This window comes from Coregonus lavaretus (genome assembly GCF_964263955.1).
Source record: "Coregonus lavaretus genome assembly, chromosome: 33".
Taxonomy (NCBI): Eukaryota; Metazoa; Chordata; class Actinopteri; order Salmoniformes; family Salmonidae; genus Coregonus; species Coregonus lavaretus.
This window is the reverse complement of record NC_140020.1, coordinates 3,395,037-3,410,320: the sequence shown is the minus strand read 5'-3', so window position 1 is coordinate 3,410,320 and position 15,284 is coordinate 3,395,037. Positions and strand designations below refer to the sequence as shown.

Below are 15,284 nucleotides of genomic sequence, written 5' to 3'. Positions count from 1 at the left end.
TCATTGATCTGGGCAGCCATGTTGTTTGAGGTCATTGTGAAGCGCTGCTGTTACAATGATTACATTGCAGTATCTTCTTGGTTGAAAGCGCAATGTGTTTCTGAGACACTGAAAACGACTCTTCCATACACCAAACATGCACTCCACTACACCTTTTGTGCGGATATGAGCTTGGTTGTACCGTTGTTGCTCAGGTCCTATTGCATGAAGATAGGGGTTGAACAAGAAGTTGGTCTGTGCATACCCAGTCACCAAGTATGATTCCACTATGTTGTCCTCTTTCAAGCTGAGCACACAGAAGAGTTTAGGAAAATCCTTGAGTCTTGAGTTGCACCTTTCCAACGGGCAACAATGTTGGAGTCTTGGAGAACTGCAAATTGGGAGTGCCCACACTTTGCACATTTATTGAGAACCAGTTTTTACGATTCCTGTACTCCTCAGCATCTGCTGTACAGGGAGACTTGATGGGAATAGAACATCCATCTGTACAGCCAATGACTCCAGGGAAGCTTCCATATTCATAGAACTCTACCTTGTAGTTTGCTTGGGCAGCAGCATCAAGGCACTTGATGCACACTGAACAAAAATATATAAAACGCAACATGTAAAGTGTTGGTCCCATGTTTCATGAGCTGAAATAAAAGATCCCAGAAATGTTCCATATGCACAAAAAGCTTATTTCTCTCAATTTGTTCACACACATTTTCATTTACATCCCTGTTAGTGAGCATTTCTCCTTTGCCAAAATACTCCATCTACCTGACAGGTGTGACATACCAAGAAGCTGTGTGATCATTACACAGGTGCACCTTGTGCTGGGGACAAAAGGCAGCTCTAAAATGAGCAGTTTCGCAACACAATGCCACAAATGTCTCCATTTTTTAGGGTGTGTGCAATTAGCATGCTGACTGCAGGACCGTCCACCAGAGCCGTTGCCAGAGAACTGAATGTTCATCTCTCTACCATAAGCCACCTGCAATGTTGTTTTAGAGAATTTGGCAGTACGTCCAACCGGCCTCACAACTGCAGACCACGTGTATGGCGTTGTGTGGGCGAGCGGTTTGGTGATGTCAACGCTGTGAACAGAGTGCCGCATTGTGGCGGTGGGGTTCTGGTATGGGCAGGCATAAACTACGGAACAACGAACACAATTGCTATGATTAACTTAATCTGTGTCCACGAAACCACCCCTTAAGAGCCTAGTGCCAGATGGAGTGCAAGTATTTTCACAGGCAGTTGCAAGACCATATAATACTAATGGTTGTTACACATTCTACAACTTTATTTTAGTATTCCATTTTCATTCTCACATTGCCTAATGTCCAAAACGGGGTTACGGTGAATTTACTAGGCGCAACTTTACTGCTGGAGACCATAACATTACCACCTGAACTAAACTACAGTAGTAGCCATTTTATGCCACTATGCCCATAATCATCATATTGGCGTAATAACTACAGACTTGGAAGAGGAAACGGCACCAGTCCAAGTCATGGTCAGCTTTGCCCCTATATTCAGTACGCCACTACCGGATCTCCCCCCCTGGCAACCATGAAAACACCTGAAACGGATTAACTTCAGAAACAACACAATCTATATGTGGCAAACATTCTTTAATTGATTGGAGAAGCAAAATACATGAGTAAACAAATTCAGTGCATTTAGCGCTCTAGTATAAACTACAAAATAAACTCTCCACCCATATACAAACATCAATCCATCTAGCGAGCTTGATAACACAGGCGCAAAGTAAATAGAATCATCTAGAAAAGCTGGAAGGTAGTGGGAGGGGTGGAGGCATGCAAAATTGATGTTCCAAAACTCCGGTAGGTGGAGGCTTGTTTTGTTTCTAGATGGCGTCGATGTCAAGGTCGTCTTCTTCCTCCGCAGGCTTCTCTGGTTTCACAGTCTCCACTTTCAGCTCTCGGGCAGAGGATGAGTAGACCACCTGGGGGGAGCGAAGTGGAGTGAGGGAAATGTTAATTAGGTGAAATTAAGACACTCCGGTGCCACTCATTTCTCACCAGGAGCTTCAGTAGTATGCACAATAAACAGAATGGTTAGATAGAAATGTACGGAGCAGAACAGACGGTGCTCTGTCATGCAGAGTAGGGCATCGTGTCAGCTCTTCACATTTCTATCTGAATAGGTCCATGGAGAGCTGAAAGCTTGTGACAGTGATCATTTGCATTTCAATGCAATAACACCAAACCAATGTCTATATGTGTATGACGGGAATGACTGTCTTCAGGTAAAATCAGTGGCAGCAATAACTAATTACCTCCAAGTTATCTTCATCTTCCTCCTCATCTGCCCCGCTGCCCTCGCTCTCCTCTTCTGCCTCCTTCAGCCACTTGATGAAGGGCGCAGCCTTGGCATGGATCTCTTTGGCCAACTCCTTGGACACGTACTTCTTGGACACCTGACACACAGAGTTGATGTGTTAAAGGTAGGATGGGGGAGTCTCAACAGGTTCTAGTGTAGGTTACTGCCTTTAGTCAGTTTAATATGTCAAATATCTTGGATGAGGCATGTCTAAAAATACATTCTCTCAAAATAGTTTTATCCTGTCATCTCAGTTACAACCCTTTAACCCTGTTGATGTCCATCCCAGTTACCTTCTCTGCCCAGGCCAGGATGACGTCCTCCTCCAGCAGGTCGGCGTCGTACAGGTCTTTGAGGACGATGGGCACGCGGGGCAGCAGCTGGGTCTGGTGTAGCTTCACCAGACACTCAAAGCCCCCCAGGAGGTACTTCTGGGCCTTCTTGTTGTTGTGGGTAAACTAGACACCAGAGAGCATCATAAAAAAAAAGAAAAAAAAAAGGAAGGTGAAGATTGAGTAAAATCCAACAGCAGGATTATAGCTGTATCTATTGCCACAATGAATTTTGTTGACGTTATGCCAAACAATTAGTGTGACAACACTGACCCTCATTACAAATTTGAGTTATGGCGCAGAGCTAAGGTATTAAGGAGCCAGAACAGTCACACAGTAAAGCCGAGTGGGACTCACTCTGAGGAAGTGGCGTTTGTACTTCTTGATCTGGTCACGGATGTTCTCGTCCATCAGCAGCTCTGTCAGGATCAGCGGGGCAGTGTCCTTCACGTCCAGACGCTCCGCCTCCGCCAGGATCTCTTTATCCGAGGAGTCGACGGCACCGTCCTCCTTCTTTTGCTGTGGAGGGAGCGATGGAGTGAGCCACCAAGAGACGACATCTCACTCTCAAACAGTTGTGAGGACATCTTGATTTGGCTTCCCCCTCATTTTCTTTATTCATCCTTATACAATTGATAGATTAAAATCTTTTTTTTTTTTTTTAGCAACATAGACCTGTCCAAAGGCAGCAACAATGTAGTTACATACCATGGTGCATCTGCACTCTGCTTAGCGCAGGTTTATTTCCTTGTGGAGTCTATCAAACCCATTTGGATACATCTATACATTAAATGTAAGCAAGCAATAAGCAAAGCAGTATGTTATGGCGTTGAAAAGGCCCAGGCAAAACAGATATTGACAAAATACCTAGACGTAGCGAACAATCTTTGGGAGGAGAATAGTCTAGAGTTTAGAGGTGGAACACAAGAGAAGTGACAAGACTTGGGTGAGTGAGGCATCCCGTCACCTCCATAACACCCCTAAGGTCACTACTGTGACCACAGTAAATGGAATCAGTATGACGAGAGCGGAGGCGAATCTGAACTACGGAGGTGGGGGTTGTTTCTGTGCAAGGCCCGAGTCTTCATATATGCAATCGAGCAATAAGCAAGGCAGAGCGTGTTAGTGAGTTGACAGGGCCCAGGCAGAGCGTGTTAGTGAGTTGACAGGGCACAGGCAGAGCGTGTTAGTGAGTTGACAGGGCCCAGGCAGAGCGTGTTAGTGAGTTGACAGGGCCCAGGCAGAGCGTGTTAGTGAGTTGACAGGGCCCAGGCAGAGCGTGTTAGTGAGTTGACAGGGCACAGGCAGAGCGTTAGTGAGTTGGCAGGGCCCAGGCAGAGCGTGTTAGTGAGTTGACAGGGCCCAGGCAGAGCGTGTTAGTGAGTTGACAGGGCACAGGCAGAGCGTGTTAGTGAGTTGACAGGGCCCAGGCAGAGCGTGTTAGTGAGTTGACAGGGCCCAGGCAGAGCGTGTTAGTGAGTTGACAGGGCACAGGCAGAGCGTGTTAGTGAGTTGACAGGGCCCAGGCAGAGCGTGTTAGTGAGTTGACAGGGCACAGGCAGAGCGTGTTAGTGAGTTGACAGGGCCCAGGCAGAGCGTGTTAGTGAGTTGACAGGGCCCAGGCAGAGCGTGTTAGTGAGTTGACAGGGCCCAGGCAGAGCGTTAGTGAGTTGACAGGGCCCAGGCAGAGCGTTAGTGAGTTGACAGGGCCCAGGCAGAGCGTGTTAGTGAGTTGACAGGGCCCAGGCAGAGCGTGTTAGTGAGTTGACAGGGCCCAGGCAGAGCGTGTTAGTGAGTTGACAGGGCACAGGCAGAGCGTGTTAGTGAGTTGACAGGGCCCAGGCAGAGCGTTAGTGAGTTGACAGGGCCCAGGCAGAGCGTGTTAGTGAGTTGACAGGGCCCAGGCAGAGCGTTAGTGAGTTGACAGGGCCCAGGCAGAGCGTTAGTGAGTTGACAGGGCCCAGGCAGAGCGTGTTAGTGAGTTGACAGGGCCCAGGCAGAGCGTGTTAGTGAGTTGACAGGGCCCAGGCAGAGCGTGTTAGTGAGTTGACAGGGCCCAGGCAGAGCGTGTTAGTGAGTTGACAGGGCCCAGGCAGAGCGTGTTAGTGAGTTGACAGGGCCCAGGCAGAGCGTGTTAGTGAGTTGACAGGGCCCAGGAAGTGAGTTATGGAGTTGACAAGGTCCATGCAAAACAGAAATGGGGTTGTTTCTGGACAGGGTCCGGAGTCTGACCTTGACAAAGTTGTAGAAGAGGTTGACCCTCTCCTCCAGGGGTTTCTCCAGGTCCTCGCTGAGGGTCAGGTTCTTAGCGTGCGCGCTGATCTCCTCCATCCGGCGCTGCTGGGCCTCCTCGGTCGTCTCCTCCGCCCAGTCCTGGTCATCATCGTCACCGTCCTAGAGCAAATCCATTACATTTCAGCTTTACAGTGCTTTTGAAAATAAGACAATCAGCGCTACACAGTGAAAACTATTCCCATAAGGCTGTATGCTATAGAGAAACAAGATCCAGGAGATAGAATGGAGACTGGTTGCGTTTAATTCCAGAAAGCTGTCCATTCACTCCCCCTCATGGATCAGAGACAACTGGGTAAATCTAAGAAATGTCTCTACCTAGATTCTGCCATATTTCACCTATCAGATCTGTGAAGGATGATACAGAAACTTAGCCATGAAGTCAACGTTTCGGCAAGTAGGCCTCTCAAGACCAGTCTACAGGTCAAGGTAACCCAAGCGCAACGTCGGTCAAACGCCCCTCAAGTTTCTGCCAATGCTTTTTTGACCGGGGTCTGGCTGGCACTGGGTGGATGAAGTGCTAGTACTCACCACAGCGTCGGGGGCGTCTATGTCATTGTGGTTGGCGGCTTCTCCGTCACTGGAGCCGTTCTCCTTGTCCTTCTTCTTGCTCTTCTTCTCCTTCTTCTTGGCAGACCCAGTGTCCTCTGTTCGCAGACAGAGATGAGGGCAGTTAGGACAGACCACCTGACATTACACACTCTCTCTCTCAATCATTTCTTGATTCCTTGTGTTTGGTGTTTCTTTGGTGTAGTAAATTGAACAACAACAAAAACCGAGAGCCTCGGATGATTTGAGGCAGTGCTAAGAAAGTGCTGGGAGAACAGATGCCACGGCAGATGCTGCTCTCCGAGGGTACGGCAACGCTCACTGCTGCTCATCTTTGACTCATGACGATGACTCATGTTTCAGCAGCAAAATACCACCCAACATGACTCATCTAGTGCCTTAAGAAGTTGTTTGTGACCCACAAGACAAACAAATCACGTGTCTAGTAACAAAATAATGGCTGTGTTCACGTGTGCTTTAAAATTAAGCATATTGTACGGCTGGGGTTGTTTTTAAACCCACATTGAAAAAGCCTCAGCCTGAACAACCCCGTAAAGTACATTCTGAAATTCCCTGACTTTCCAATAAATGACATGAATGGAATTTCCAGAATGGTAGTGCTGGAAAGCATGCATGTCTGACAAAGCGGAGTTCCTGAAAGCACTAAATAAAAGTGAGTGTTTTTTTTCAGAGTCGTGCCTTCCGTCTGACTGCATTGGAAGACGTTTTAGAAATCCCCTGCTTTTCTCAGGCATTCCCAGAGAATGCCTAAAAGTTGTTCATCACCGTGTGAATAAGGTCTGGCTCACCTGGTGGGTTCCTGAGGATGAATGTGCAGAGCTTGTGTCGCGTGTCCAGCATGCCTCTGTAGCCGCAGGCCTTGCAGGAGTTCCCGATGGTTTGTTTCTTGGCGTTGATGTGCTGAAGAACAGAGAAGAAAAAAAAAAATGTATCTTCAGTATGGTCTTATTAGTACTCAAGTCTCATATCTTACGCGGTAGGCAAAGCAACTAGCTACGCAAAATGGCAATCCTGTGTAGTTGGGTAGCAAAAATACGCAGACGTGTGCATCCCCGCAATTATACAGTGCTTTCGGAAAGTAATCAGACCCCTAGACTTTTTCCACTGTTAGGTTACAGCCTTATTCTAAAATTGATTAAATATTTGTTTACCCTCATTAATCTACACAATAACAAAGCGAAAACAGGTTAATAAATGTATTAAAAATAAAAAACTGAAATCCCTTATTTACATAAGTATTCAGGCCCTTTGCTATGAGACTCGAAGTTGAGCTCAGGTGCATCCTGTTTCCATTGATCATTCTAGAGATGTTTCTACAACTTGACTGGAGTCCACCTGTGGTAAATTCAATTGATTGGACATGATTTGGAAAGGCATTCCTGTCTATGTAAAGTCCCACAGTTGACAGTGCACGTCAGAGCAAAAACCAAGCCATGAGGGTCGAAGGAACTGTCCGTAGAGCTCCGAGACAGGATTGTGTCAAGGCACAGATCGGAGGAAGGGTTCCAAAATATTTCTGCAGCATTGAAGGTCTAAGAACAGTGGCCTCCATCATTCTTAAATGGAATAAGTTTGGAACCACCAAGACTCTTCCTAGAGCTGGCCGCTCGGCCAAACTGAGCAATCGGGGGAGGAGGGCCTTGGTCAGGGAGGTGACCAAGAACCCGATGGTCACTGACAGAGCTCCAGAGTTCCTCTGTGGAGATTGGAGTACCTTCCAGAACAACAAACATCTCTGCAGCACTCCACCATTCAGGCCTTTATGATAGTGGCCAGACGGAAGCCATTCCTCAGTAAATGGCACGAGCCTGCTTGGAGTTAGCCAAAAGGCACCTAAAGACTCTGACCATGAGAAACAAGATTCTCTGGACTGATGAAACCAAGATTGAACTCTTTGGAATGAATGCCAAGCATCACGTCTGGAGCAAACCTAGCACCATCCATACAATCAAGCGTGGTGGTGGCAGCGTCATGATGTGGGGATGTTCTTCAGCGGCAGGGACTGGGAGACTAGTCAGGATCAAGGGAAAGATGAACGGCGCAAAGTACAGAGAGATCCTTGATGAAAACCTGCTTCAGAGTGCTCAGGACCTCAGACTGTGGCAAAGGTTCACCCTCCAACAGGACAAGGACACGAAGCACACAGCAAAGACAATGCAGGAGTGGCTTCGGGACCAGTCTCTGAATGTCCTTGAGTGGCCCAGCCAGAGCCCGGACTTGAACCCGATCGAACATCTCTGGAGAGACCTGAAAATAGCTGTGCAGCAACGCTCCCCATCCAACCTGACAGAGCTTGAGAGGATCTGCAGATAATGGGAGAAACTCCCCAAATACAGATGTGCCAAGCTTGTAACGTCCTACCCAAGAAGACTCCAGGCTGTAATCGCTGCAAAAGGTGCTTCAACAAAGTACTGAGTAAAGGGTCTGAATACTTATGTAAATGTATTTATTTTTTTATAAATTCGCAAAAAAACCTAAACCTGTTTTTGCTTTGTCATTATGGAGTAGTGTGTGTAGATAGAGGGGGGAAAAAAGTTTATCAATTTTAGAATAAGGCTGTAACGTAACAAAATGTGGAAAAAGTCAAGGGGTCTGAATACTTTCTGAAGGCACTGTAAACACGACCAGTACGCAGGATGGCCAGTTTGAGAAGCTAATCTCGTTCTTGCTGTAAACACCTTTGTGACCCAATATTCTGTTTAATATCATCCCCTAAAAAGAATGGTGCTCAAGTACCCTTGCTCTATGGGCCAGCTTCACAGACCTAGATTAAGCATGGCCTGTGAAGAAAAAGTAAGCTCAATGCAGAGTCTTGGCTTAATCTAGGTCTATGCAACCACCCCATAATATAGCAAGATACGTTTTTCTGACTTGATCATTGACGGACAGTGACACATGCATTTTTCTAGACAGTGTAATACAGTATGATGCCTTGGATGCTTGAGGGCAAGGCCTACTGTAGGAATCCAATGAATAATGCAAGCCGTTCGTTCCTGTTCTCAATATAGACTGCATATTCATCACTCCATTCCAATGGGACGCGACCGGTTTGCGACAGATGTATGAATAAGCCCAGTGTGGCCAGGAAAGATGTGCATGGATCTTGTCTGTTCATGATTGGTTTAGGGGGATGGAGACTTCACTAGTCTCATTATTCTCTCTCTCTCTCTCTCTCTCTCTCTCGCTCTCTCTCTCAACATCTGAACCTAATCGAGCATCTGACGCAAGATTTTATTTCTAGGTTTTCGAGGTTGAATCCAAGTTTAACTGACCTATTCTTTACATTTCCATTGGGAACGTTTCGTAACCTTGCACTCAGGGGCCCTGGTTAACAAGCACCTTGCCTCTGCCCCATGGCAGAGGTGTCAGCAGGCTCCATGGCGGAGGTGACAGCAGGCCCCAGACTGACTGCAGCATCCTGAGCCCCACGGAAGGATCATGTGACACCTGCAGGAGCGCGGCCTGGATCTCCGTAGTGCAGGGGAAGCAGGGCCGAACAAACGCACCGCCGCAGCGAAGGAGAACCAGTGTTTTTCTATCACTTTATATATCAAAAAGAACAGGGCCATCCATAGACAGACGCTATACTAGTCATACTAATTCTATGGGCTGATCCTCTACGCAGATAATAAAACATCTTGTAAGATATGAATCTATCAAACACCACTTATTGCAAGGTTTAGAACCTGACATCAATACATTGGATTTCTATTCAGCTCTGACATAAGAACCCCTCCCAACTAAACAGTGTCGGCCAGCCCCAGTTAACCACCGAAAGCTGTGGAATGAGTCACTGTGCACATTCCATTCGGTCATTTGTAATAGCACTGGAGTTCTCTCGGAAAGCGTCCGCGCATTGACTCGTGATGCGGGCCCTGCCTAGATATGCCTCGCCGCAGAACAGAATCCCCCTGGCTGTGCGGACCGGTGACAGCGCTGACCTAATTACAATAGAAACATGCCCGTCAGCGAAAACATAGCACAGAGGGGTGTGGTTGGGGGGGGACCATCGAGTTCATCCCTCCCTCCCTGTACAGACAATACAACGTGCCAGAGGACACCAAGTCCAGCAGACAAGGCTGTTTGGATGAAAAACAAAGCAAACACCAAATGGGAAGCTCCAGCATGTGACCCTGGATTTGCAAAACAGTGGATTTCGTATCTAAAGGGAGGCCGGTCGGTCCTGGTTGGATATAGGAAATGAGTACCGTCACAAGCCAAAATGGAGAGATAGTGAAGAACTGGTGTCCCACCCCACCTTTCTTTTATTTGATCCTTCCATAGCAGAGGGTGGGTCAAAGTTCAGTTTCAATTAGACCTTTTCCAGGATCTGACAAATGTTGGAACAGAAAAATTAAAAGCTTTCCGGACTATTTACCAGGTCGGTTTCGGGATTGTCACATTCGGGACACAGCACAAACTTCCGGATGAATCCGTCCAGCATGTCTTGCAGCTTGTTCGCCTCGTGCGACCCGTTGACGATGAAGCGGTCGTTCTTGGCATCAAACTGGGTCTGGGCACCCAACTCACAACCAAAGAATTTGGTGGGATCTGGACAGAGAGAACAAGAAGCAAATATGTTTCAGTTTACATTCAGATAAAAGCCTTCCCATCCTCATCATAGGTTTGAGCGAGTTGAGCTTATTGTATTTTGTACTGATATTCATAGCCTCACTCGTTACTACAAATGAAAGGGGGTTCCACCATATTGTCAATGTCAAAATGAGTCCACATCATCAGTTGTGTAGATATGGCTATATTCCACAATCCAAAATGAATGGAAAAGATAAGCAGCATATAACTTCCAGATTTGCTGTGCTCATCTTTTCCATCCATTTTGAGTTGAGGCATTGGCCTATGCCCAATCTACACAACTCACGTTGTGGGATGCGGACTCATCTTGATGTCAGACTACTTTTGAGGTCTGAAAACATCCGACAAACTTTAATTTTGGAGTGCAATGTCCCCTTTTAACCTATCGTTACAGATGACTGGGCACAATGGAGGGAACACAGAGGCATTTACAAGTACTAACAACTATTCCAAACTGTTCACAACCTTGTGAAATTGGCATCTATCTAGTGGGTCAGACCAGTGCCCAAAAGGCTGGGGCGCGTTCAGCAGGACAATGTTGTGGAAGGTTCAGATAGAGGCATGTTTATTTATAAACGGGCCATTTCTAACAGAATAAGGAATCATGTCTGCTCTATACATGGCATTTCTACCTGCAAAGTTGGACAACATTTGGCTCCTGAAGGTGTCCCTGGGAACGGAGGTGGTGGGGGTTATACTTACACGTGGGAGGCCTATTCAGAGACTTGGCAACGTCAGTCATGTTGACTATAACAGTCTTTATACCATTCCCCTTGCCTTCCACCTGGAGGATGAGACCAGAGAAACAAAGTTTGAGGACAACATCCTTCCAACTGGGTCACATTCTGACAGCGTAAATGCCTTTCAACTCGCACCTCAACTCGGGGGGGGGAGGGGGTTGCAGACATTTAAGCACCACATTTTTAAAAAATCACATACAAATCGAAGCTTCTTCTAGTGAAAAGTATTTTTTGTTAAGGCTGGGAACATTTATTTCAGTGTCTTAAGAACAAGTTTACCCTCAGTTAGACTATACGTGGACTTATTCCCTTGCCTCAAGCACTAAAATGGATTGGTTAGGTTTCCACCATATTGATTTCCTTTACATATTTTATTTCAGTTCTCAAGGAGGGAGACAAGGGAATGAAGCTTTGACTAGTTGCACTCTGGTCACTGACCAAACCCTCACGGCAACCACTACACTGTTAAAAAGGTAGGAATGTCCCCTAAACACAGGTCTAGGATCAGATCTTGTAGGGATGACTCCAGTCCACGTGACCCGTACTCACCTTGGCGATTATACGGGGCATCTTGTAGCGGTAGAACTGATCCAACACGCTGCGGTTGACGTTGACGGACATGACGGCTGGCCGCGGGCTTTATCAGTACGATAGAAAGATCTTGGACTGCAAATTTTTGGTATCCTCTGTCTGGCGAAGATGGGATGACATAAACGACTGGAAGAGGGTTCGGGCTCGGACATGAAAAAGGTCTTGCCACTGAGGCTGTAAGCTCCGCGCCTGTAGGCTAAGTTCCCCCCACACAGGTTCCAACAGCTGCGCAACAGCTCTGAGAAGAGAGGGGAAGACTGTGTTGATCGAAGGAAGACATCACAGCAAAGAAAGAATGTGTTAGTATGAAGTGTGAATGTACCCAGCTATCTTGTGTGAGACCGGTACAAGACATGAGTCCCTATGGGCTTCCCACCCTTGCACGCGGTCACTTATCTGTGGTTAACACCTGCCAAAACACATACCCCACGCATTTGCTAATATTAGGGCTGGGCGATATATCGAATTAATTCAAAATGCATGTTTTTGCGAGATATTCCAAATGCCTGTTTCGCAAGAATCCTGTTTTTTTTTTTATGACGGTTTAGGTCCGCTTGTTCTCATGTCTTTTTGGTCTTGTCTCCTTCGTGCCTTCCCATTTACACCAGAGATCTGTATATAATGACGAGATGCTCATGTCTCCACCCTAACAATGAGAGTTGTTGTTCCAAAGGCAAGCGACAAACTCTTGCGTCGCATCTTCCTATCCACACACACACACACCTCACAACAAAGATAAGATATCACTTCCACTCTGACAAGCGGTTTTCAACTCATTATCTCCATTTGAGGTGTGGTCCAACAGAAATCTGTCAAATGGACCCCGAAACACATGGAGACATTATTTTACTGTAATAGAGAAATTAACCTTTCTAACGATACTCGTCTGAACTCTTCAAATTGGCCGCAGAGCAGACACTTCAAAAACGGGAGTATCAATGAACATTGATTATGGAAAATGAACGTTCAGTTTGTCGCGTGTGGCATTGCAGTACCACGTACTACTAGCAGCATTTTAGCCAAAGACCGTTGTACTAGCCGTCTAGTCCGTGATTTATAAAATGTGCAATAAGCATAAAACACATTTATAAGGAACTGGCAAGTTCTTATGAGAAATAAGGTAGGCCAGTTGATTTCAACATCTAAACAAAATGGACAGGCTAGCATGCTGTTCAAACAGTTGGCGTTTATAACAGTTCTTCCTTGTTAGCAAGCAAATAGATCCAACTTGGCTACACTTGAAATATAAAGATTAGCTGGCTACTCACTAGCACGTGGGCTTGTGCTGAGACTGTTTATGAGACCAGTGTTCGTTTTATATAAATGCGCGCTACAAAAGTTAATCATTAGTTCTGGTTATATTAACAAAATGGGCGTTTAAATAGACAGAGTTGTGATTGCAAAATAGCACGTTACACTATTTTGATAACAATTGTTGAAGGCTTATATCTAGCCTTGGTATAATTTCACAAGCCCTGAATTCATTTGATTATTGTTGACCGTTTGAAACGCAGTGAATTTGTCCTTTAATAGTACAACAAAGTTTACAGAATTATATATATATATATAATTAAATAAATAAATATATAGTGATTCGACCTTAAATTTGAAAAAGTATAGATAATTTTTAGGCCATATCACCCAGCCCTAGGTTATAAACCATCATATTGGTTAGTACTGAAGTAGCCTTCTTTTTTTTCGTGAAAAGTACGAAGAGAGCTCATTTTCCAATCAGACCAATTACCATTTAAGTCCCTTCTCTTCCAAAAAAAGGAATTTGGCACACTTGGCAGGTTAAGTCACCACAATGTACAAGATAACATTTGGAAAGGAATAACTGGCCTACAAACAGTGGCATCATATGGTTAGCTACGCCATTGTAGCTTGCTAACTATGTAACACTAACCATAGGAAAATGCACGCATGAGAAAACTATTCCCACATGTCATATGAATCATATAACGTATACCTAGTGCACTACAGTGGGTTTCAAGATAAACCTAACATGTTAATTCCATTATTGGCACGAAAATATAAAAATTGCCAATATAGCTAAGAACATTATCAGTATTAAATCATCGCACATGTAACAGGTGAGAAGGGGGTTTGAGAAGCACACCAGGCCTCGATTGAGCAATGTGCTGCAGAGTGCGTCATACAGAGGAGCAGTACGCGAGGGGAGGAAGACGCCATCTTGGTCCACATAGGAGGCGCATTCACCATACAAACATCTTTGAAATAAATGCAATACCAACAGCCACACAGGGATTAAAGTATAATTGATGTTAAAATACCTTTCCCATCCGTCGCTCCTGTCGTCCGGGTACTCACCGTTTTCGCAAAACAAAGACATAAACACACCGCTGGTCGCCCAGAGACGCAATAAAGTGTTGTGTGGATGAGCAGTAACGTTAGGGTTGCAGTAAAGTGGAGACCGAGCGGCACTGCAACGGTGCCGAAAGAGTAGTCCGACCTTACGGTGGAGGGTACTAGAGCCCGCAGAGAAAACTCGAGACGCCCAAAAATGGGGTATCTGGAATAAACCAAAGGGACAAACAAATCAGTACAAAATGACAGCTGTCAGCTTGTAGTAATAGCTAGCTAGCATTAGCCAATGACTATGATAACATATGGAACCCACAGAAAACCTAGCTAACCTAGTTATAGTATTAGCCAACGTTGGCTTAAAAAGGTATACAAGTTGATCTGCTCTATACGTTTGAATAATTAGTTGAATATCCGCTGATTAGTGAACATAAATAATTAAAATCGGTCATCTAGCTAGCCACCTTGATCTTCAAACTTGCTTCGACTCACCTCCAGAACGTTCTCGCTAGGTCCTTGCAACGCCACTATAACGTAGCTAAGCGATGTGTCAATGTGCTGTCAATCTACCCGAGCTCCGCCACTACTCACGCCCATTTTATCGACGTCACTCAAATAGCAACTTCTTACTCGTTCATTTTGGTGCCAATCATTGTTTGCTGAATTGATGGGGGGAAAATATGAATGAAAAATGAGGACAATGTTCAGTTGGATGAGATCCCTACATTTTGACGACCGGGTTTTTGCTGTTATGTGGTGCCTTTTCTGTCCCCAGGAAATATCAGTTCTTATTTAGTGTAAAATGTGGATTCCAAAAGGCTTTAAGTATAAGGTCAGGTGTCCTTTACCTTAAAAACACCAAAATATGTATCCTGAAAGGGAATTTTATGCATTTTTAACTCTTTTTGTCAGTGGATGTAGGCGTTTTTGCCATGTCCCCAGGTGTTATTTATCAATTCCACAAGAAATATAAGCCATAAAATAATCAAATCTTTAAAATCTTTCTTCATTATGTTATAGTCCTATTTAAAGTCTCTTTCGTCAATAAAGTATTTTTTCATGATTATTGTATTTATTATTATTATTTTATTTAAGATTTTCACCTTGTAGGTTCCATCCTCTTAGGGTTATGCACCTAACAAATTGGAAAATGCACCCAAAATGTGTTTAAGTGCCTGAGCTTGACCAATATGTTTTTCTGAAAGTCAAACATCTCATTTTTCTGACAGAATACTCAATATATATATATATTTTTTAATGCAAAGGATTTGAAGTCCAAATGGCACTGCATATGTAGGAATGACCCAACCATTAAAATGGCCTTTGAAGGAATATATTTAGTAATGGGTTAACCATATATTGAATAACCAAATATTGAAAGGCTATTGAATAGCCTATGTGTATTTATATTATAGCTAACGTTGGTGGTATAACAAGACATTATCATTCATTCCTACAGCAATACTTTGGGAAAGAGCTAGCTTCGATGCAACCAAGAGTTTTTACAGTGTTTTTA

At 44.9% G+C, this 15,284-nt stretch overlaps 1 protein-coding gene and 1 pseudogene across 9 annotated transcripts; both read right to left on the bottom strand.

The window, feature by feature from the left end:
- On the bottom strand, nt 1-622 carry LOC311108087 (putative nuclease HARBI1; annotated as a pseudogene). Its single transcript has one exon. The product of its transcript is annotated as a putative nuclease HARBI1 (transcript).
- Nucleotides 623-1,596: 974 nt separating this feature from the next.
- LOC311108721 (eukaryotic translation initiation factor 5-like) lies at nt 1,597-14,315 on the bottom strand. 8 transcript variants are annotated; one of them, XM_084151448.1, is made up of 12 exons: nt 14,261-14,315; nt 13,775-13,976; nt 11,402-11,681; nt 10,815-10,896; nt 9,898-10,070; nt 6,308-6,419; nt 5,481-5,596; nt 4,890-5,051; nt 3,015-3,176; nt 2,619-2,783; nt 2,282-2,422; nt 1,597-1,948 (listed from the first exon to the last, which is right to left on the bottom strand). In XM_084151448.1, the coding sequence occupies exons 3-12, from the start codon at nt 11,471-11,473 to the stop codon at nt 1,850-1,852; spliced, it is 1,284 nt and encodes a 427-aa protein (XP_084007574.1). In that variant the 5' UTR covers nt 11,474-11,681; nt 13,775-13,976; nt 14,261-14,315; the 3' UTR covers nt 1,597-1,849. The 8 variants fall into 8 exon arrangements, with proteins under 8 accessions (XP_084007574.1, XP_084007571.1, XP_084007569.1 ...); XM_084151445.1 differs by having other exon boundaries at nt 11,402-11,700; nt 13,738-13,976; nt 14,261-14,313; XM_084151443.1 differs by having other exon boundaries at nt 13,738-13,976; nt 14,261-14,313.
- Nucleotides 14,316-15,284: the final 969 nt, after the last annotated feature.

Bases quoted from the DNA above. Each gene is read 5' to 3' on its own strand.
- LOC311108721 (XM_084151448.1), bottom strand. From the start codon at position 11,473: ATGTCCGTCAACGTCAACCGCAGCGTGTTGGATCAGTTCTACCGCTAC. The intron at 6,420-9,897 runs GTAAATAGTCCG...TCTGTTCTTCAG, and splicing joins ACAATCCCGAAACCGACCTG to CACATCAACGCCAAGAAACA. The intron at 2,784-3,014 runs GTGAGTCCCACT...TCTGGTGTCTAG, and splicing joins ACAAACGCCACTTCCTCAGA to TTTACCCACAACAACAAGAA.